The following is a 23,649-nucleotide window of genomic DNA, read 5'->3' as shown; positions in this document are numbered from 1 at the left end:
ACCTCTCTATCTAATCGCATATCTATCTACGTATCTACCTATCTAGTCACATATCTATCTATCTATCTATCTATCTATCTAATCACATATCTATCTAGTATCTATCTATCTATCTATCTATCTAGTATTCATCTATCTAATCACATATCTATCTAGTCACATATCTATCTATCCATCTATCTAATCATATATCTATCTATCTATCTATCTATCTATCTATCTATATATCTATCTATCTATCTACCTATCTATCTAGTATTCATCTATCTATCTAATCACATATCTATCTATCTAGTATTCATCTATCTATCTGATCACATATCTATCTATCTAGTATCTATCTATCTATCTAGTATTCATCTATCTAATCACATATCTATCTATCTAGTCACATATCTATCTATCTATCTATCTATCTAATCACATATCTATCTATCTAGTATTCATGTATCTAATCACATATCTATCTATCTATCTATCTATCTATCTATCTATCTATCTATCTATCTATCTATCTATCTATCTAGTATTCATCTAATCACATATCTATCTATCTATCTATCTAGTATTCATCTATCTAATCACATATCTATCTAGTATCTATTTATCTATCTGTCTATCTATCTATCTATCTATCTGTCTATCTAGTATTCATCTATCAATCACATATCTATCTAATCACATATCTATCTATCTAGTATCTATCGCATATCCGTCTATCACATATCTATCCATCTATGTATCCATCCATCTATATCACAGGTGACAAGTTTTTAAAAATGTAAAAAAAAAAAAACGGAGAATACTGGGAAAAATAGGAACAAAGCTTAGAGAATAAGCGTAATGTGCCTCTTCCTTTTGGCAGCACATAAAAATAATGTTTTTTTAACAATGTTTTTTTTTTTTTAAGTCAGTTCAAGATATATTTTAATCTGCTTTAAATACGGAGTTATTAATTTCTTAAAGGAAAAAATCATGAAAAAATGAAATCATATGGATAATGTTTAAAATATTCTAGTGATCCTCTGTTAGTTTCAGAGTATGAACGTTATTAATAGAACAATGAATGGCAGTTCTGCAGTAAGTCTATGATATGCTTTTGAAACATCCATAAATGTATAATTTGTTTTATGTAATCTAATTTCTATACAACTTACATAGCCAAAACCATTTAAAGCAATAAATGTACTGCATATTCCTGTAAGATAAACCAGAAAGCTATCACAACACAGACGATAATGCAGTGAGACGGTTAACTACATAGGCTGTGCTATGAATAGAGCTTATCATCCGTTTCATCATACTCTTCCTGCTTTGAGAACACCATATTATCATATGTTCTTTAGTCTATGAAATCCACCGTAAATAACTTCTCTTGATGTTTCCATAAATAGCAGGAACACCCATACAGAAAAACAACCCTGGATGTTTAATTATTTACTTGAATCAGTATACAGTGATCCCTGTCAGCATATCACATCTCCACAAAAGAGGCCACATGGGCAATCCAAATGTTGGTGGTTGAAAATTTTGGGTCGTAAGTGTGTCCTGAACTAACATAACTTATCCCGTGACCTTTTTTTCTTCACAGTACAAGCAAGTTGAGCAGTACATGTCTTTCCACAAACTTCCGGCCGACTTCCGGCAGAAGATCCACGATTACTATGAGCACAGATATCAGGGCAAGATGTTCGACGAGGAAAGCATTTTAGAAGAACTGAACGAGCCACTACGAGAGGTAAAATTTAGCAACAGAAAACGACACACAGTTTATAACTTGCCTTCAAACGAACACTAAACTTACTTCTGGATTTCCAGGAAATAGTCAACTTCAACTGCCGGAAGCTGGTGGCGTCCATGCCGCTCTTCGCCAATGCAGATCCAAACTTTGTGACAGCAATGTTAACAAAACTCCGCTTCGAGGTCTTCCAACCAGGAGATTACATCATTCGTGAAGGAACCATCGGCAAAAAGATGTACTTCATTCAGCATGGTGTAGTCAGCGTCCTGACCAAAGGGAGTATCGGCATGAAGCTCTCTGATGGCTCCTACTTTGGGGGTAAGAAAAACGTATAAAAAACATACAACATTATAACTAGAATATCACTATTTACAGCCAAATGGATAAACTGTTGTGTTTTGACATCCTGTTTCCAAATTTCAAAATAAAAGTCACGGAAAATTCTAGAAATCCTAAAATCAATTAAATCACTTGTTATATTGTATATAAATACTTATAAATAAAATTTTAAAAGCTTAAAATCATATCATTGCTCCATCTGAAACCCTAACAGCTCCCTTGCACTGGAATACAGTGATAAATACCGCTGACATTTGAACATGACTCCTTAGTTTCTCCCTCCAGCGAGCTTTGTCCCATTTAAGATGCCGCCCCCTTGGAGGGTCTTGCGTTGGTGATCCAGAAAAAAGACTGTGCTTTTTTTCAGAGTCTTTAGGGCACGGTCTGGGAGGGGCAAGGAGGAGAGTTCACTGAGGCTGCGAATGTACCAGGAGCCAGGGGCACTGAAGGAGGGCCAAAGATAAAGAACAAATGTGGCCAATTAATAACACCTAATTAGTGGAGCAGAAAAGCAATGGCAGAGCAATTTATAATGACGAATACAGAGATTCCCTCGCCAAAAACAATTACACTGTACCTTTTACAGTCCATGAATCAGAGGGGGTTATTCGGGATGCCAGACTGATGTCATGCTATTCTATACTGACCACGGCGTCTGCTTTTTAACATGCTTTAGTAAATAAAAAGCCCACATTCTGTTCTTAGTATGTAAATGCAAAGCTTTTTTTTTATATGTTAAGGTCTTAAAGGGACAGGACCCAAAAATATTTATAATAAGCAGGGGCGTTTCCTCCGAGGAGGCAATGGAGGCAGTGTCTCCTAAAAAAATTGGATGAGAAAAAAAATTCATAATACAAAAAAAAAAAAACAGGAATCTGTGTCACTCTCACCTCCCCTTAGCCCAAGGAGTTTTAACAGATCATTGGTGGGTTTGGTGGGGGTTAGAAAGTTGTTGAGAGGATGCAATACCTCCACTGCAATATGATTGGATATGACTGGTTAAGATTTGCTGTGATTGGTTCATGTGATAAATCCCACTTCTTGTGTTGGTGCACGTTCCACGTTTGTGAATTAGTCTGAATACAAAAAAATTGAATAACGTTAATGGGAAGAATAATAAAAAAAGTAAGTAAACAGCTTATACACTTATAATTTACCATTTTGTCAAATGGCCTGAAAACATTATCTGTGGGATAAAACTTTCATTGTATGAAAAAAAGGAATACATTTTTCAATATATTATAATACACTTTTTGAGGGCCTTAAGGTTTTTGCACACTAAGTACGAAATTTTTATATGCGTTTTTTCGTATTTGTCAAAATTTGTCATGCACAGAACATCACAGTGTTTTAAAATTGTCAAAAGACCTTGCTAAATGCTTGCTACGGATGCAAAAAATGCAAAAAAATTTAACCCGATCCAAATTTTTTTTATGATGAACGAAAGTTTCTGAGGCAGTGTGTAAATGTGATTGACGTGAAGTCATATTTATTTTTTTTACGTGTGAAAATTTCGGTTGAGAATTTCAGAGTGTGCAAAGATCTATAGAGTTGAATTGTGCTAAAAAAACACCCATTAATCATATAAAAAAACAACAACTGTTAAACAAAGTCTCTCATGACTTTCTACTTTAGGTTGCTGTGAAAATAGCATGGCCATTTGATCCGGTTAATAGCATAAGCCGTTGTAGATGCTACATACTGTATTCAATTAAAGTGATCTCATGGCTTTTAAAACAGCATTTAGCTACGTTCATTAAAGTGGAGCATGGATACATTAAGCACATGCAGTGGACATGCTTCTTAACAGCTTATAGAAATGAGATATCAACATTAATCTCCTTGGCTGAGCTTTAAACATTATAAGTGATACACTGACTAGAACAGTGGCTCTCAACTCCAGTCCTCGGGGCCCACTGCTCTGTACATTTTGTATGTTTCTGAATCTGACACACTCAGTTCAGTTCATGGATCTTTCTCCTAACGAGCTGATGATCTGAATCAGGTGTGGTAAATAAGGGAAACATACAAAATGTGCAGGGGGCCTTAAGGACTGGAGTTGAGAATCACTTGAATAGAGCATGTAGATATATGTAGATGTTTAAAATTATATGTGAAAATCCGCCTTTTAAGTTGATTCACTTCCAGAATTAAAATTTCCTGATAGTTTACTCACCCCCATGTCATCCAAGATGTTCATGTCTTTCTTTATCCAGTAGAAAAGAAATTAAGATTTTAAAAGAAAACATTCCAGGATTTTTCTCCATATAGTGGACTTCAATGGGGATCAGCGGGTTTAAGGTCCAAACTTAAGTTTCAACGCACCCTCATGGGCCTCAAAAAGGATAAGCGAAACGATCAGTCATTTTCTAAAAATAAATACAAATTTATATACTTTTAAACACAAATGCTTATCTTGCACTAGCTGTGCAATGCATGTCCACGTCTTCACACATTACGTAATCACGTTGGAAAGGTCATGCACGGTTAGTTCACGGTTAGTTTGACTTTCTTTGCACTTTCACTTTGTAAACACTGGTAATTCTGCCTACGTCACGTGTGACCTTTCCGACGTGATTACGTAATGTACAAAGTCGAACTAGTGCGAGACAAGCATTTGTGGTTAAAAAGTATATACATTTTAATTTTTTTTAGAAAATGCCCAATTGTTTTGTTACATAAGTCCCTTATTCCTCAGCTGGGATCATGTAGAGTCCTTTGAAACTGCACTGAAATTTAAATTTGGGCCTTCAACCCGATACTATAACTCATTGAAGTCCACTATATGGAGGAAACCTCAAAAACCTTAATTTCTTTTCGACTGAAGAAAGACAGACATGGTGATCTGGATGATCTAGAGGTGAGTAAATTATCAGGAAATTTTTATTCTGGAAGTGAACTAACCCTTTCATTTCTTTTCATTTTATTTTGGGCCTTGAAAAAACATTGAGGTTTGTGATATTGCATGTTGTTAATGCAATGACTGTAAACTGGAGCTAAATTCGATCTCCACACTTGTGGTAAAGGAGGCACTTCATCAAAGACCTGACAGCTCAGTTTTGCATGCTGGGATATGTCAACCCAAACTGGGCATGTTGTGAAAATGTGATTTTTGGCAGACTGCTGTTTTTGCAGGGTTATTATTAGAGGTACAAATCTGACTTTCTTTTTTTTTGACAGTGCATAAGTTCTGGTTCAGTTGAATTGTTCAGTCTAGCCTGTTTTCAGATATCAGCCAATCATTGCACAGTTTCTGAGCCCTAGAAGTTGAAATAATGTCACATGCAGTATTTAACAAGAGGCTGTGTGTGCCAGTTTTACAAAGCCTTGTCAATAAGGGACGTGGCCAAAAAAAACTTCAAAGGCCAAATGAGCTGTACCAGAAACAGCTGCAGCACCTAAAGAAAAATGAAAAGTCCACAAAATTGCGTATTTAAATTATACACACACAATCTGTGGAAAAAAGACTTCTTAATCAGGATTTTTGTTTTTCCAGTTAAATTAGTTAAGTTAATAAGTTAAGTATGCAAATATCCTTTAATATCCTTAAAAATATAAATCTAATGTAAGAAATAAATACATTTTATTACATTATTAAACCATCAATGTTTAAAATCAGAGAAAAAAAAAAAACACCAACTCAACAAAGAAAGTTTTATGCAATTTTGCTTCAAGTAAATTTATCTGATTTAAAAGATGATACACTTTTGGGGTATGATAAAATCCCACTTTGATTTACCAATACATCAATATTAATAAATGTCCAACACAGTGTTTGCAAAAAAATCTGCTATCATTTGTTAAGTTCTACACAGTAGTGAAGTGTTCTTGTCCTCAATGGAAAGCTTCATTCAGCTTTCAGATGATGTATAAATCTCAATTTTAAAAAAAAATGACCCTTATGGTTGGTTTTGTGGTCCAGGGTCACATTTCTAATTTCTCTTAAAAAAAAAAAGTTCATAGTTCTGAATTACAATCAAATATAACTAAATATTCAGTATTATTAATTGAACAACTGTTTAAGAAACAGAAGGTTAATTTTATCTCAAAGGCCCTTATTAAGATGCAAATGCTACCCAGAAAGCTTTATTGATTTTTTTTTTATGACAGGCAACATCCACTTGAATTCTCAGTGGAGTTTTATCTACAGGGATGACGGTCACAGCAACTTCAATGAGAGTGCACTGTGCCAACATTCACTTTGAAGTGTGGCCACATTTTCAACTGGGCAGATCCCAAATGCTGAGCATCCTTTCGTGTGTAGATAGAGCCTTTTGAGTCAGTGACAGGATCTTACCTCTCTATAATGCTGAGTTTGACCTTCCTCTCAAGAGAGAAGAGATGTAGTTAGGAGAGAAAGCAAACCGACAGGTCCTCGACAGTTACATTTTAAGGTTTCAGCTCCAATGGTGGTGAAATTTTGCTGTGTTCCTTCAAGAAGAAAGAGAAAAAACAGAAAAGCTTAATTGTGATAACTATAATGATGATGTTTTGATTACCGTTTTTCAACATGCATACACAGTCAAGCTGGTCAGTGTTTTAGAGCAGGGGTGCCCAAACTCAGTCCTGGAGAGCCAGTGTCATGCAGCTCCAACTTGCCTCAACACACCAGCTTAGAAGTTTCTAGTATGCCTAGTTAGAGCTTGATTAGCTGGTTCAGGTGTGTTTAATTGGGGTTGGAGCTAAACTCTGCAGGACACCGGGACACCAGGGCTGAGTATGTGCACCCCTGTTTTAGCGGGTTTTTTGGCCCTTGTCCACAGGTCCTGGTCAGACTAGGAGAGTAACTGGCCAAACAGCTAAACCAGCTAAACAGTAGCTAAAACCAAAGATACTTCAAAGAAAAGCTGCTTAAACAAATGTTATCAGAATAAACTTTGTTTACTGGCATGGTCAAGTTGGTGTTCAGCCAGTCTCCCAACTGACCAGTGCAAGAAACCACTAAAACCACAAATCTGGTCCAGCCTGACATGGCTGGGAAACCAGTTAAGATGAGCAAACCATCGTAGACTGTTTTGGGCGTTTTTTCCCATCAGGCCAAGCCAGTCTTCACTGGTCTTAGTTGGTCTCCCAGCTTGACAAGCACTAAAGACCTATCTAAAACCAGCAAACCATTATATTAGGGCTTTTTTCATGAGGTACAGTCAGCCGTTTGCTGGTCTTAGCTTGACAAGTTTTATCTAAAACCAACTAAGACCAGCAAGCTATCAGACTGGTTTGAGAAAGTTTTTTTTTCATCCTGTACAACCAGCTTTCAGTGGTTTGCTGGTCTTAGCTGGTCTCCCAGTTTGACAAGACCTATCTAAAACCAACAAAGACCAGCAAACCATTAGACTGGTTTAAGAAGGGTTTTTTTTTTTCATCATGTGTAGCCAGCTTTCGGTGGTTTGCTGGTCTTAGCTGGTCTCAAAAACCAGCAAACTGTTAGACTGGTTTGAAAAGACCTATCTAAAACCAACAAAAACCAGCAAACCATTAGACTGGTTTTAAAAGTTTTTTTTTTTTTCCATTAGGTACAGCCAGCTTTTGGTGGTTTGCTGGCCTTAGCTGGTCTCCCAGCTTGACAAGATCTATCCAAAACCAACAAAAACCAGCAAACCATTAGACTGGTTTAAGAAGGTTTTTTTTTTCTTCAGGTATAGCCAGCTTTCTGAGGTTTGCTGGCCTTAGCTAGTCTCCCAGCTTAACAAGTTCTGTCTAAAACCAACAAAGACCAGTAAACCATTAGATTGGTTTAAGAAGGGGCTTTTTGATCAGGTATCAACAACATTCGGTGGTTTGCTGGCCTTAGATAGTCTCCAAGTTTGACAAATCCTATTTAAAACCAACTAAGACCAGCAAACAATTGCAATGATCTAAGAAAGTTTTTTTTTTTTTTTTGTATTCAGGTACAGCCAGCCTTAACTGGTCTTAGCTGGTTTCCCAGCTTGACAAGTGTAAAAGACCAACTGAGATTCTGGAACAGATTCTGGAACCACGAACATGATATGTCCTATTCATTTTCAGAGATCTGCCTGCTGACCCGTGGAAGACGAACTGCCAGTGTACGGGCCGACACCTACTGCCGACTATACTCCCTCTCAGTGGACAACTTCAATGAAGTGCTGGAGGAGTATCCAATGATGAGAAGAGCCTTTGAGACAGTAGCCATTGACCGCCTTGATCGAATAGGTAAATTGCCTAGAGAGTAAAAGTAGCATTACTACATAGCACTACTACTCCCCCAGTGGATTTTATAAAGGTGTATTTACTTGTGTTTGAGACATTACTGGTACACAGCCCAGAATCCATGTGTTTGGATATCCATTGGTCACATCTGTGGGTAGATTTGAGTCCCCTCCAAAATTTGTTTGTCTTCAACACGATTGTTTTGCCATCTTTGGCTTGTGTCCTCAGCACATAAACACATAATTTGCCAAGAGAAGCAGGCCACCTGCCCTCCTCACCCCTCTCAGCATCCATTCAGCATCCTCTTTCCTTATCTCTCAAGGTCAGTGTGCTGCTGATGTCACTCCCTGTCACATGACCACCTCAGTTGTTTACATATTGGCCATGCAGCCACCCCACTCTCTGCTGTTGCCATGGCAGCCAGATTCCATAAATGATCAGTTCAGCTTACAGAGGGGTTCAGACCACAGACGCTTTGCAGAAGAACATCCGCTACCACAGTCTTGCATTCAATGACCTGCTGCAGTTGCTTAGCGTCAATGTTGGCGGTTGATTTTATGAACATCAGAAGTGACTCAGTTGTTTATTTACTATGGGAATAGAGAGATTCGGTCATGACGTCAACTTGCAGGCTAACTTGCAGGCTTACCAGTAGGCTAATTCACCATGGGTTTTTAAATAAATATGTTCTGAAATAAGATTAGTTGAAGAGAATTTTACATTTTGTTCTTGAAACGTACATTAAAAATCATTCAATGCTAAAAATGCTCATTTCCCTAGGTTTTAGGACTGCGAACTGAACAGTTCTATTTGACATGACGAAATCTCAGCTCTAAACATGACGAATGCCATAAATCTGTGCCACACATCGCGTGATACTCAGCACTTAGCTGTAGATGTGGAAGACAGCTTGGTGAAACTGAATGCTCAAACCACAAGTGATAGTTCTGAGTGTTATTTGTATGTGGTACTGGAGATGGAGGTGAGAGAAATTGAAGGCGATGTTGGGGCCCTGCCAGCAGGAGCTGTGCAAAGGATGTCATTTTAGCTGCAAATTGTCTTGCTAGCAGCAGGGTGCAGGTGATAGGCACGCGCCATGTCGCGAGTTAGTGTTAGCGGTGCCGTGACTCAGCAACAACGACACCAGTGCCAGACAATATAGCTTCCCTCTCACTGGAAATCTCGGCAGGGCTCTGGGGCTTGCTGTTCACAGAACTGGTTGACCCATCAGTCTGAAAAAACACTCATCAGAGAAAATGACAGGAATCCACTGAGTAAAGTGCAAACATCCATCTGAAAAAGTTCAGTCAACACAGTCGAACCAAAAGACAATACTATTTTTTAAGTTTTAACACTATAATTATGCAGGTTTGGGGTTCACCTCAGCCAAAAGGACAAGTTTCTTAAATGCATTTTAAATAAGATACACTCATGTGTTCAAAAAAAGCAAGAGGTAGCGCAGTTGATTAGAACATAACGTTGAGACACGTTCTTAAAACATTGACTATTTTTTACCTTGACACAGTGTCGTTCTGTCATTAATTACTCACCCTCATGTTGTTCCAAACTCGTAAGACCTTTGTTCATCTTCAGAACACAAATTCTGACATTTTTGCTGAAATCCGAGAGCACGGCCTGTTTTAACAATGTCTTTACTACCTTTCAGGACCTTGGACGTGGTAGTTGCGTTGCTGTCTATGCAGGGTCAGAAAACTCTCGGATTTTATCAAAAATATCTTAATTTGCATTCCGAAGATAAACGAAGGTCTTACAGGTTTGGTAGAAATAGGAAGTAGGAATACATCTTAAACTTTGCTTGATCCAGGAGCAGGATTCGACACCCTTGGACTAATTGGTTGGTTGACCGCTGTAATCCATCCTTTATCCACATTGTGCTCCACATCGTGCATGTCAAGCAAATTTCCAATTACTCTTAACACCATATAATCACTTCACCTGGAAAATGAGACAAAGATTAAGTGTATTATGTCATTTCAGATTGAGCCAGTGCTTCACTATGTCTGACAGTTACTAAATACACCAAGCCTAATGGAGTAGAGTGTAATGGGTTCACTGCTATAAGAATGAAACATTTAATTTGTTGGTACTATTAGACATACTTCACTGCAGTATTCTGACCTAGTTACAGATATTTAAGTTAAAAGCTTGATACACAGGCAAACTGATGGCAATTTGTACCTTTCAGGCAAGAAGAACTCCATCCTGATGCACAAAGTACAACATGATCTGAACTCTGGCGTCTTCAACAACCGTGAGAACGAGATGATCCAGGAGATAGTGAAGTACGATCGGGAAATGGTTAAACTGGTGAAACAAGGGGACATGCAAAGGCCCAGGGCCATGTCCATGACTCCTTCGACTCATGGGAACATGTTTGCACCTTCCAGTCAACCTTCGACAAGTTCTGCCATTGCTAGCCTTCAGCATGCTGTTGCCATGAGCTTCTGTCCCCAGATGGGCAACCCTCTAGTGGGTTCTGGGGCTGTCCAGTCTCCCCGCATGGTGCGGCGCTTCCAGGTGGTCCAGAGCCAGACACCCCCAGGCTCCCAGTACTCCACCTTAGCCCTCGCCTCTGCCCTTGCAAGCACACCTGTCCACAGCCCTCTGGCAGCTACTGGTCGAACGTTCCAGTATGGTTCTAGCCCACCAGGAGCACCCTCGGGCTCCCAGTTATCCCTTGTACAGCAACACGTCCCCACTCCCACACATCGACCACCGGTCCCAAGGAGCACTCTAAGCCAGGACGCCCGTGCCCTGTCCGCCTCCCAGCCATCCTTACCCCATGACATCGTGCAGCCAGTCGCCCCAAGCCCTCCCCAGTCCACCAGAGTCTCCTCCACTTCCATCGGTCCCCCTCAGAACCTCCCAGGCCCTACTGGTCTTAGAGGAAGTATCCCACCAAGAATGGCACTACCCCATCAAATGTCTGTAGGTGCATTTCCTCCCGCCTCGCTCCCCCAGATGAGACCCAGCTTGGATTCAGGACTGCCCAAGAAGGATTCAATAATCAGTCTCCCAGAAACTGAACCACATCACATCAGATCTAGATTATCGTCAAATTTGTGACCACGATAGAGTTGACGCGCTCTTTCTTGGTTTAGGAACGGAGTGGACTCTCCTTCACCAAGTACTATTCCCTACCCTGTCACACCTTTGAATTTTACTCTCAGAATGTATGTGGTGTGACTGGCCACAAGGGCAAACGAACCCTCGAGACTGGATAGTATAAAAAGAACATGTCTGTATCATTCTTACCACGATTGGAACTTTTCCATTTTACCCATGATATAAACATCAATGTAGCTTCCACCCTCACAATTTGCCTCTTTGAAATGAGTTTCTTTATTGTAGCTGTTCACAAAGATTACAAATGTACCACTCCCTTTTATATACTGTAGTTCAAATGATGCAAACTGATATGTCTCTGAATACCGGTACTTAGCAGTTTGCTTCCGATCACAATGTAGGAGCTTACTCCCTCGACTCAACGTGAACCGGCTAGACGATAGATATTTAACCTATAATGCGCAATATTAGAATTGTTATAGAAAAACTGTATTCGACGGCTCAAGAGTCTCAAACCGGTTTCGAAACGGGATGTATTCTTACTGGAACTGCTGTCCATGTGTTTGTCTTATTCCTTCAGACCAAAGTTGGGCCAAAGGAAAATGTTAACATGAGATGACATGTAAAAGTGTGTCAAATGAAATGAAAGGATAAAAACAAATATAATTTCATTGCCTTGATTTTGACTAAAATACTGTGTGTGTGACCATATGTGTGTGTTTTTCTTAGCTGTCCCACAACAGAGCACATTTCACTTGGGACAATTAAATGAATCAATAGTTTCCTAATTAACGGAAGTGAATACCACATAAATTTCAAGCTAATTATGCTGCTGAAGTACAAAGTTTAACGACAGGGGGACTAATTTGCCCTTATCCGGTGCATTCAAATGCATTTAAGTCTTAATTACAAAGGACTTAAGTAGCTTTGTTTTCAAAGGTCAGCTTTTCATAATCAATGAACTATTTATTTCCAAGACTGTGGCTTTGTCCTGTTTGTACAAATTGTCCTGTCTCACAAACAAAGCGCAAGGATATGACTTAACGCTCAAAGCCTAAGCAGTTTTGAGGAGGACTGCAAATTTTAGAGGGCTAGTGAGGTTATGCGAGTGAGTACATTTGAGGTGATTACCCCCTTCTCTGAAATGTGACGAAATCCATCAGGCGACGAATAGTCTCTTTGCTATCTATTGTTTTGAAGCACTAAATAACTGACTCGCCATGGCTACCTAATGAGGTCTGATGTCCTCTCGTCCTTTGAATCCTTGAAAACCTATTTATATTCTGCTGTTACTTACCATTTTACAGATTGAAAGAGACTATAGGCTGCTCCTATTTGTTCTTGGCATCCTGGAGACAAGCGTGAATTGATCGTTTATGACTTCTGAAAAAGAACAAAATGGGCAGGTGGTTGAAAATAGCATCAGACTGTTCGTATGCAGGGTGTAAAGTTCACTTTTGATGACTTTGAGAAAAATCCAAATGTCTTTACCTTGTGAAAACAGTCTTTTAAATGATTCCCTGTGGACTCCGCTGTGCACAAACCGGTGCCGCCCCGTAAGCTGATTAAACAATCTTATAGCTGCTTTTAATGATGCACATGTCCTCAGTTTTGCACCAAAAACAGATGTTGATTTTATTCAGTATATGCCAAGTGTTACTTTTTTGCCAAATTCTGAGTAATATTTCAAGCAATAAAGTTTACAATTTGTCCATGAGAAAATATTTGTCTCAGTTCGGGTTATCATTAACAATACACACGTTACACTATGCATTATAGTAGAGGAAAAAATGTTTTATTATTAAACTTGTTACTGGAGGGCACGCTGCATGTTAACTTTCACACCTCTGCATACATTTGATTTATCATCGCTTTTTCATGAGTACCTTGATTAAAGAGCTATGTTTTTAGCAGCCGTTCTGCTGATTTGTTTGAATAAACTTTCAAAACATCTTGTGATGAAGGTACTTAACAAACAGTGTTCCATTAATTAAGATGATATAAGAGCCTGAGGTTGTTTTGCAGCTTTGCGTGAAATAAAGGTGTATAATGATGGGCTTAGGGTCAAATTTACTTACTGTTTGATTTAACTTCAGTTCATTACCTCAGTCCTGTGATGTTTGGTATGGAAGCCTGTTTTACCCACAGAATACATATACATATATATATATATATATATACACACACACATATATGAGTTTTTATCTCACAAGTCAGATTTTTTTTCTTTTGCAATTGTGAGTTTATATCATGCAATTGAGGAAAACAATATAAAAATTGCAAGTTTATATCAATTCTGAGAAAAGTCAGAATTGCTAGTTTAGATCATGGAATGCTGAGCAAAAAAAGCCAGAATTGTGAGCTATATTTTTCTTTTCTCAGAATTGCATGATATATACTTTAAAAAATAAATGTATAAAAATGTAACGTTGCAAATTCACAATTCTGACTTTTTTTCAGAATTGATATAAACTCACAGTTCTGAATTTTTTCTCAGAATTGCATGATATAAACTCGCAATTCTATTTTTTTCTAAGAACTGTGTGATATAAAATCACAATTCAGACTTTTCCTCAGTTGCATGATCTAAACTCTAAACTTTTTTTTCAGAATTGCATAATACAAACTCGCAATTATATAAACAATTCAATTTTTTTCCCCTCAGAATTGCAATTCCTAGAGTTTATAGCTTGCAATTCTGACTTTTTTCTCTGAATTGCATGATATAAACTCGCAAATATAATTTTTTTTGTTCAGAATTGCATAATACAAACGAGCAATTCTATTTTTTTTAGAATTGCGTGATATAAACTCACAGCTGCAAGTTATAAAGTCAGAATTGCAAGACATAAACTCACAAAAAAAGCAATTCTAACTCTCGCAATTGCAAGTTTATGGCTGCCAATTCTTACTGTTTTTTCTTAGAATTGCATCATTTAAACTCATGGGAAACTCATTGGGAGTTATAATGTCAGAATAGTGGGATTCTTTTTTTCTCACAAATGTGAGCTTGTAACTCACAATTTTGACTTTTTTTCTCAGAATTGCATGATATAAACTCGCAATTCAATTTTTTTCCTAAGAATTGTGTGATATAAATTCACAATTCAGACTTTTTTTTCTCAGAATTGCGTGATATAAAGTCGCAATTCTATTTCTTTCTTAGAACTGTGTGATATAAACTCACAATTCTGACTTTTCCTCAGAGTTGCATGATATAAACTCGCAATTCTGACTTTTTTTTCTCAGAATTGTATTAACAATTAAATTTTTTTCCCTCAGAATTGCGTGATATAAACACAAAAAAAGCAATTTCGACAGTTTTTAGCTTGCAATTCTAACTTTTTTCTCAAAACTGCATGATATAAACATGAGCCAAACTCACAATTGCGAGTTATAAAGTCAGAATTGCAAGATACTCGCACAAAAAAAAAAAAAAGCAATTCTGACTTTCGCAATTGTGAGTTTATAGCTGGCAATTCTGACTTTTTTTTCTCAGAATTGCTTGATGTAAACTCATATTTGGGAGTTATAAAGTCAGAATTGCTTGATATAAACTCATAAAAAAATATTTATTTTTCTCTCACAAATGCAAGTTTGTATCTCACTATTCTGAGTTTTTTTTTCTCAGAACTGCATGATATAAACTCATATTTGGGAGTTATAAAGTCAGAATTGCTTGATATAAACTCATAAAAAAATATATTTATTTTTTTCTCGCAAATGCGAGTTTGTATCTCACAATTCTGACTTTTTTTTTTCTCAGAATTGAAATACAAACTTGCAAAACAAATGCAATTCTGACTTTTTTCACACAAATTCAACTTTGTTTTTGCCAATTCTGACCTTTTTTTTCCCCAGTTCTGGCTCTTTTTCTCAGAATTATGAGATATAAACTCGCAGTTGCGAGTTATAAAGTACAATTCTGATGGGGAAAAAAGACTGATATGTTCTGAGAATTGTGAGTTTATATCTCCATATACAGTATAATTCTAAATTAATAACTCGTAACTTGCAAACTCACAATTGCAAATTCATATCACGCACTACTGATAACTCGCAACTGTGATTTTATATCATACAATTCTGAGAAAAAAAGTCAGAATTGTGAGTTTGTATCACAATTTGAAGAAAAAAATCTGAATTGCGAAATGTAAACTCGCAATTACGAGAACAAAAGTCAGGTTTGTGAGAGAAAAAGTTGCAATGACCTTTTTTTGATTATTATTTAGTTGCAGAAACAGGCTTCCATAGTTTGGTCCAGCATATCTGAAATTCAATTGAATTTTCTTAAGGTCCTGAATGGAAGTAAACCACAGTCCCATCTCTCATCACCAGCTATTATCTTCCTCAAAAATGTGCAAATCTCATTTTAAAAACTTTGCCCAAGTACCCGTTGTGTGTTTTGTAGTCATACTTTATCCTGAGACCCTGACTGATGTCTAAGCTGACAGTTATTAAACTTCCAACTACAAAAAAAAAAAAAAAAAGCAAACTTCTGATTTTGAACGCAACTTACTTTCTTAAACTTTCTCTGAGTTGACAGTGTGTCAGCATGTTCAACTTGTGGTCAGTCTACTCAAGATGTTGAAAGATGTGACATGGTGAACCCTTGAGAGGCATCTTTCTCTCAGAAGGCACCTCTGTGACAACTTCAATCAATCTGCTGTTGAGCACAAAGAAATTGTTTATATCTTTTGGAAAGGTATTGTACATTCCAAAAAAGAAACCAGAAATGCTTCAAAAAAAGTTTTTGGGTAAAAAAAAAAAGGAGAAGGAAATCAAATAAAATATTGCAAAATCTTTCTTTAAAAAAATTTACAGAAGATTTTTATCCTTTTTTGGTTGGAAACAACAAACAAAAACAATTATTAGAGAAAAGAAAGTTTTAACAATGACGTTTTTTTGCCAAAAAAAATAAATAAATAAATAAATAATAATAAAATAAAATAAAATCATTTTCTAAGAATCATAAATAATAAGAAAAATGATAAATAATAATAAAACACAGACACAATTTTTCTTTTTTTCTGGCATGCAGTCATCTCTCAGATCCATTAGTGATGTTTTGGACATAAGGAGCAGCAGAAGTAACCACATCAACTGGAAAATAATAATTAATTAATTTAAAAGACTGCATCTAAGCCCAGCTGGCTTTTATCTCCATTTCAATCATAACTGCTGAGATAGCCACTTTAGTCACTGGGCTAAAAGATATCTGCTCATCTCATGTCCATCCGTGCGTGTCTTACAAAGGGAAGTTGCCTATTTTAGCCCTTTTACAGGTACTAATAAAGCATTTTATTTGATTTTATTTGTAGGATGCTGTTGGGATAGCAGAAAGCATAAAAAAGCAGAAACAGACTTTTAGTTCATTAGAAGAATAGGTAATTGTAAACGTGGTTCTTCCAATCGATGCAAATAAAAATGTATTATGCATTCATTCATCAATTTATATGCAAGAGTCCACAATGACGGTTTAGCGAAGTGATTAACATGATTGTAAAAGTGGCGCGTCTTTTACAATCATGTACGAAAATGGCGTTCTTTTTGTTGGTCATTGCTTTAAGTGACTTCTCAGACTGCTGCTAAAGACTTTGAGTCATCTTATGAATGATTAAGTGGAGAGTTTCATCCAATCACTTGATTTGAGAGCAATTTTGCATTTACTCTGCAGTGAAATTTAGATGATGAGAATCTTTGACTGAAAAACATGACTTGCATTTCTGTGATTCATTCAGCTACGGATTCCATTTAAATTTGAATGATTCACAGGAATCAGTTCATACGAGTCACTTGTTTGTGAATCACATTACATAGGTGGTTGTGCTGTAGAAAGACGTTTATCTAAATTACAATGCAAATTCAACTCTGATTAGCAGTGAATTCAAACTAATTGTGTTCTTTCTGAGTGATTCATTGAAAGAATCAGTTCATAAAAGCCAAACTCAAGTGCTGAAGTTATAGTTCACCCAAAAATGAAAATTCTGTTGTTAAAGGAGAAGTCCACTTTCAGAACAATTCACAAATAATTTACTCACCCCCTTGTCGTCCAAGATGTTCATGTCTTTCTGTCTTCAGTCGTAAAGAAATTACGGTTTTTGAGGAAAACATTTCAGCATTTGTCTTCATATAATGGACTTCAATTGTGCCCCTGATTTTGAACTTCCAAAATGTAGTTTAAATGCAGCTTCAAAGGGCTTTAAACTACATTTTGAAAGCTCAAAATCGGGGGCACAATTGAAGTCCATTATATGAAGACAAATGCTGAAATGCTTTCCTCAAAAACCGTAATTTGAACCATAAAAATGAACATCTTGGATGACAAGGGGGTGAGTAAATTATTTGTAAATTGTTGTTCTGGAAGTGGACTTCTCCTTTAATTTCTCACCCTCATGTTGATCCAAACCTGTAAGACCTTCGTTCATCTTCAGAACACAAGTTAAGATACTGGATAAAATCTGAGAGCTTCAACATAATTGTGTTTGCGCTGAGGGGAGCTTCAAAGGTTTCTGCTTGTTTTTACAACGTTGAGTAATGTATAACAGACATATCTCATGAATCCTTTTATAAACAAAGTGTAGACAGAGTGTAAATAAGAGATTGTGCAGCGTAGAGAGCTTCATTAATTATAATGGAACTTTGTGAGATCACCAAGATGAGTGACAGCTTTTAAGTGAGTTTGTAAATTAGATATTTAATACAACAGTTAAATAAACAATAAATTAATATTAAGTGCCTTACATTGTCTGACTATAACACTTTTGCCTGTGCTCAGTTTCACCATCAAAAATATTCTGAAAAAAGTCACAAATGAGCCACTGCGCATCTCTGTTCAAACACAGCAGTGTTTCGTTTATGAACGAACGTGTGTTTTTAAACGAATCTAGTGAGTCAATGATTCAATTTCCCATTCATAAAGATGTCACTTGCTTTATTCCTGAACGAATCAGTTGTTCGAACGAATCAAATGAATGAATGATTCAGTAATTAAATCAGTGAGTTGCCGCCACCTATTGGCAGCTTTAGTTTCATTTTTAAGTATTTTTTTAGTTATTTAAATCATTTAGTATTTCTATATTCAAAATGTTATATCATTAATCTCAGCATGAATTTATGAATTTGACTGGACTCATGCCACCTCTGAGCCTCATTAAAGGAGAAGTCCACTTCCAAAACAAATATTCACATATAATGTACTCACCCCCTTGTCATCCAAGATTTCATATCTTTCTTTCTTCAGTCATAAAGAAATTATTTTCTCCATATAAATTATTTTGAACTTCCAAAATGCAGCTTAAATGTGGTTTCAAACAATCCCAAATGTGGTTGTAAACATCCCAGCCAAGGAAAAAGGGTCTTATCTAGCAAAACGATCAGTTATTTTCATTAAAAAAATACAATTTATTACTTTTTTAACACTGGTCTTGCCTTTCTCTCCATGAACTCTGTGTATTCTGGCTCAAGAGAGTTAGGGTATGTCAGAAAACCATATTTTCTCCCTCAACTTCCAACTTCCGACCTTCCGACCCAGTCTTTGCAACGTGAACATGCAAAGAAGATCAAACACCATTAACAAAAAAGGTAAAACAGCAATATAGGACGATTTTGAAGTTGAGGGAGAACATGAGATGAACATGGCTGTCATGACCCGGAACAAAAACAGTCCATGCAGACTAAGACAAGACGAGCGTTTGGCATTAAAAAGTATATAAATGTTATTCTTTTTATTAAAATAACTGATCTTTTCGCTGGATAAGACCCTTCTTTCTCGGCTGGGATCGTTTACAACCGCATTTGGGATCGTTTGAAGCCGCATTTAAACTGCATTTTGGAAGTCCAAATTCGGGGCACCATAACAGTCCATTATATGGAGAAAAATCCTGAAATGTTTTCCTCAAAAAACTATTTCTCTATGACTGAAGAAAGAAAGACATGAACATAATTTGTGTTCCAAAAATGAACCAAGGACTCAATTTTTTCAATTACATTTTTTTGAGTGAACTATCCCTTTAAGTACACTCTTAAAAATCACGATGCCATAAAAGAACCTTTGTTTGTCTAAATGGTTCCATAAAGAACCTTCAACATCCGAAGAACTTTTCTGTTTCACAAAAGATTCTTTGTGGCGAAAGAAGGTTTTTCAGATTATAAAAAGGTAAGAAAGAGATGGTTCTTTAAAGAATCTTTGACTGGTTCTAGTGGAACCAAAAATGCTTCTTCTATGGCATCACTGTGAAGAACCTTTTAAAAACTTTAATTTTTAAAAGTGTACACAAAACATTACTTGCTTCATTTCAAGTAAGCAAGAAATGACTTGCAGTTCAGTGAATCAAAGAATAGAATGAATCATCACTGGTCTGACAGTGATTCATTCAGCTAAGAATTTTAAATTCTTAGAGTTTAAATGGTTCAAAGAGGGTTTGTGAATATTTTTGAGCAAATCATGGCTCACATTACTTGAGGTTCAGTGAAAGATTCTGACAGTTGTTGAATATTTTTTAGCAATTCATTAAAAGAATCAATTTATAAGAGTCACTCGTTCATAAAATTACATTACACTGGTGTTTGTGCTGTAGACCGACGTGTTTATCACACTACAAGCTCAACTAAGTAGACAAACCATTTCTTCCTTCATTTCGAGCAAAGCAAGACTAGCGGTTCAATGAATCAGCAAATCAGATAATTCTGTAACACTGACAGATTAAATGATTTATCCAGCTAAGGATTAGGTTTGTCTTCTGAGTGTTTTATTTACTTCATAAGAGTCACTTGCTTGTGAATCGCATTAAACTGGTGGTCGTGCTGTGGAAAGACGTGTTTATCTGATCACACTCGGGTGAAATTGAATTTCTTTCTCCCGTAAATTGAGGAAACATAGACGCTAAGTGTCTTAAAACAATATGTGGCGGCAAATAGCTCTAAGCGCATGAGCTGTTATTATTGTAAGGGCAACTTCCCACGCGGCGGATCAGGAAATGAGCAGGTCTTTTGACGTCAATTCTCGTGTAATCAAGTGTAGGCTTGCGTTGGATAGGTTTCGTCTCGCATTGCCCTTTGTAACGCTTTCAAAATCCAGAAAACAGAAAGAAAGCTGTTGAAGCAAGCTATCGGGTCTTGAAATTTCAATAACAATTAACCTTTCGCACACCCGGAGTGCAAAAATATCGACTTTATTTCTCGCCGAATGCCATACATTCTCCGACAAGCAGGCAATGGATCAAAACATCTTTGATCGTAAAACACAGCGCTTTCGAGTCCTTTAAAAAAAAAGGACGCCACAACGTCATTGAAAGTTTTCCAAAATACTCCTAAAGGTGCTCTATTATCATAAATATCCTCGCGTTTTTTCGCTGGCTGTGAATGTGAGAGCCGCCAGCTGTGGGGGGATGCTGGGAGTAAATCATGTCCAAGTGGAAATGTCAGAGAGGGCCTTTCAGACGGGGCTGACTTGAAATCGATGAGAGCCAGAATCATGTGGTTAATCAGCCCCGCGTTAGCACTCAGGAGTGAAGGAGCGGATCAGAGCCCCGCCGAGAAAGCGTTCCCGCTCCGTACCGAGAGGAGACCGCGTGTACGCTTCCACGCTCTCGCACCCGCACACAAGGGCGACTCCTGCTGTTCGCCCCCGCCAGAACTCTGCTTCAGTGCTTAAGTGATGTCTTTATGATAATATGACATGACAGACGCACACACTCACTCACTCACTCGCTCACGCACACTCACTTATCTACCAGATCAACCAATCCGGTCTCAGTCACGCACATTTTTCCATGTAGTAAAAAGCAGCAATCTGTTTTGATGAGGTCTGTGGAGGGCTCTCAGCCTGCTGATGAAAGCTGTCCGTCAGCTCGCGATACGCTCCTCAGCTGAAGAAATACACTGATTCTTTCACCTTTTCCAGGTCAAAATCACCTACAAGAGAGAAATTACATGATTACGGTCTTTTAGGATGGGATATGAAACAATGAAAACAGAATGGATGATTTTAGCACTCATTATGAAGTCATTTACACTGACTGGAACAATTATTATATAAGAGATTGAAGAAATCAGTATTGCACCAGAGCCAGATACATGAGTACATTTTTATTTTGTAATACAGCTATTTATAGCTTTGATAATACAGTCTACTGTATATAGATTAAAGGGGTCATCGGATGCCCATTTTCCACAAGTTGATATGATTCTTTAGGGTTTTAATGAAAAGTCTCTAATATACTTTGATTAATTCTCAATGGTTTTGTAAAACAACACCCTTTTTACCTTGCCAAAATCAGCTCTGCAAAAATCATCCCATTCTAAGGGGTTGTCTTTTAATGCAAATGAGCTCTGCTCGCCCCGCCCCTCTCTTCTCTCTGTGGAGTGACGAGCTTGTTTACTTTAGCCGCATTTAGCCCCACACCGACAGGCATCTGAGAACGGCTCGATTTGAAAAAAGGGGATATTATTTTTACAGATTAATTAAAAACCACTGCATGGATTTTTATCATTATAGTGTAGATTTGTACATACACTGCCAACACACATTAATGTTCAAACAACATAAAAAAAGTGAAGTTTGCATCCGATGACCCCTTTAAGATATTTTTTTTTGTTCTTGAAAGAAGTCACTTATGCTCAACAAAGCTGCGTTTATTTGATATTGTAAAAACAGTAATATTGCAAAATATATTTAGTTTAAAATAGCTGTTTTCTATTTGAATATATATTTTTAAATGCAATTTATTCCTGGGATGGCAAAGCTGACTTTTTTAGCAGCCATAACTTCAGTCTTTGTTGCTTATTATTTTTTGTGGAAGTGAATTAACATTATACATGTCTTTACTGCCACTTCATGGAAAAAGGAATTACATTTTGCCTAAAGAACAACAAAATTACTATAATGTTTAAAGAAAAAAAGTGCCTGAATACAATGTTGGCATAAACGTACATTACAAATACACTTTAAAATTTGTTTTTATGCTCACCAAGGCTGTATTTCTTTGATCAAAAATACAGTAAAAATGGTAAAATTGTGAAATAATATTTCAGTTTAAATAACTGTTTTACTGTTTAAATCTATTTTTAAATGCAATTTATTCATGGGATGGCAAAGCTGGATTTTTAGCAGCTATTACTTAAGTCTTGAAAAAAGCTGCACTGTTATTATTATTATTCTTATTCTTATTCTTTTTGGAAACGGTGATACATTTCAGTCTTTGATGAATAAAAAGTCATTAAATTAATATTCTAAATGTTTTTTACTGTCACTTTTGATCAAGTTATTGCATTGTAATTGAAAAAAGGAACTGAACAACAAAATATTTATAATATTTAAGGAAAAAAAGATTGTGCCTGAATACAATGCTTACCAATGATGATAAAAAAGAAAAGAAATTGTGAAATATTTCAGTCTAAAATAACTATATATATATATATATATATATATATATATATATACATACTATACATAATATATATATATATATATATATATATATTTATTTATTTATTTTTTAATGCAATGTTTTTTTAGGAAGGAAAAGCTGAATTTAGCAGCAAACTGCCTCAGTCTTGAAAACAGTTGCGTGGTTATCATTTTTGTGGAAATTGTGATACATTTCTGTCTTTCATAAACAAAAAGTTCAAAAGAACAGCATTTATTTCAAATATAAATCATTACATTGACATTATAAAAGTATTTAGTGACACTTTTGATCAATTCAATGCATTATAACTGAAAAAAGGAATTACATATTGCCTAAACAACAACAACAACAATATCACAAAAATTGTTTTTATGTTCACAAAGTCTGCAATTATTTGGTCAAAAATACAGTAAAAACAGTAAGATTGTGAATTATTACTTCATTTTAATCTATTTTTAAATGCAATTTATTCCTGGGATGGCAAAGCTGATTTTTAGCAGTCTTGAAAATAGTTGTGCTGCTTATTATTTTTGTGGAAAACCATGATACATTTTTCTCTTTGAATAAAAAGTTCAAAAGATCATCATTTATGATGTAAACAGAAATCATTACATAAACATTATAAATGTCTTTACTGCTACTTTTGATTAATTTAACACATTATAATTGGAAAAAAGTAACTAAATTTTGCCTAAATACCAAAAATGCTGTAATATTTAAAAAAATGTGTAATCGTAAATGTAAAAACGTAATTGTTTTTAAGCTAACCAAGGCTCCATTTCTTTGATCAAAAACACAATAAAACAGTAATATGGTGAATTATTATTATTATTATTATTATTATTATTATTATTATTATTTAAAACAACCATTTTCTATTTAAATATATTTTTGAAATGTAAT

General features: G+C 36.2%; 2 protein-coding genes across 3 annotated transcripts in view; one reads left to right on the top strand and one right to left on the bottom strand.

The window, feature by feature from the left end:
• The window catches only part of hcn2b (hyperpolarization activated cyclic nucleotide-gated potassium channel 2b), a 33,503-nt gene extending 21,488 nt beyond the window's left edge, over window positions 1-12,015 (top strand). For both annotated transcript variants that reach the window (XM_051094070.1, XM_051094071.1), the window contains 4 exons: window positions 1,592-1,738; window positions 1,819-2,059; window positions 8,087-8,251; window positions 10,455-12,015. In XM_051094070.1, the coding sequence (XP_050950027.1) occupies window positions 1,592-1,738; window positions 1,819-2,059; window positions 8,087-8,251; window positions 10,455-11,335 (1,434 nt within the window). In that variant the 3' untranslated portion in view covers window positions 11,336-12,015. The remainder of the gene's footprint in view (window positions 1-1,591; window positions 1,739-1,818; window positions 2,060-8,086; window positions 8,252-10,454) is intronic.
• A 7,504-nt stretch (window positions 12,016-19,519) lies between these two features.
• Window positions 19,520-23,649, bottom strand: part of polrmt (polymerase (RNA) mitochondrial (DNA directed)) — a 66,796-nt gene continuing 62,666 nt past the window's right edge. The window contains 1 exon segment of the mRNA XM_051095008.1: window positions 19,520-21,250. Coding sequence (XP_050950965.1) covers window positions 21,201-21,250 — 50 coding nt within the window. The 3' untranslated portion in view covers window positions 19,520-21,200.

Source organism: Labeo rohita, chromosome 22 (assembly GCF_022985175.1).
Source record: "Labeo rohita strain BAU-BD-2019 chromosome 22, IGBB_LRoh.1.0, whole genome shotgun sequence".
In the NCBI taxonomy this organism is placed as follows: domain Eukaryota; kingdom Metazoa; phylum Chordata; class Actinopteri; order Cypriniformes; family Cyprinidae; genus Labeo; species Labeo rohita.
This window is presented reverse-complemented; position numbering and strand designations above follow the sequence as displayed.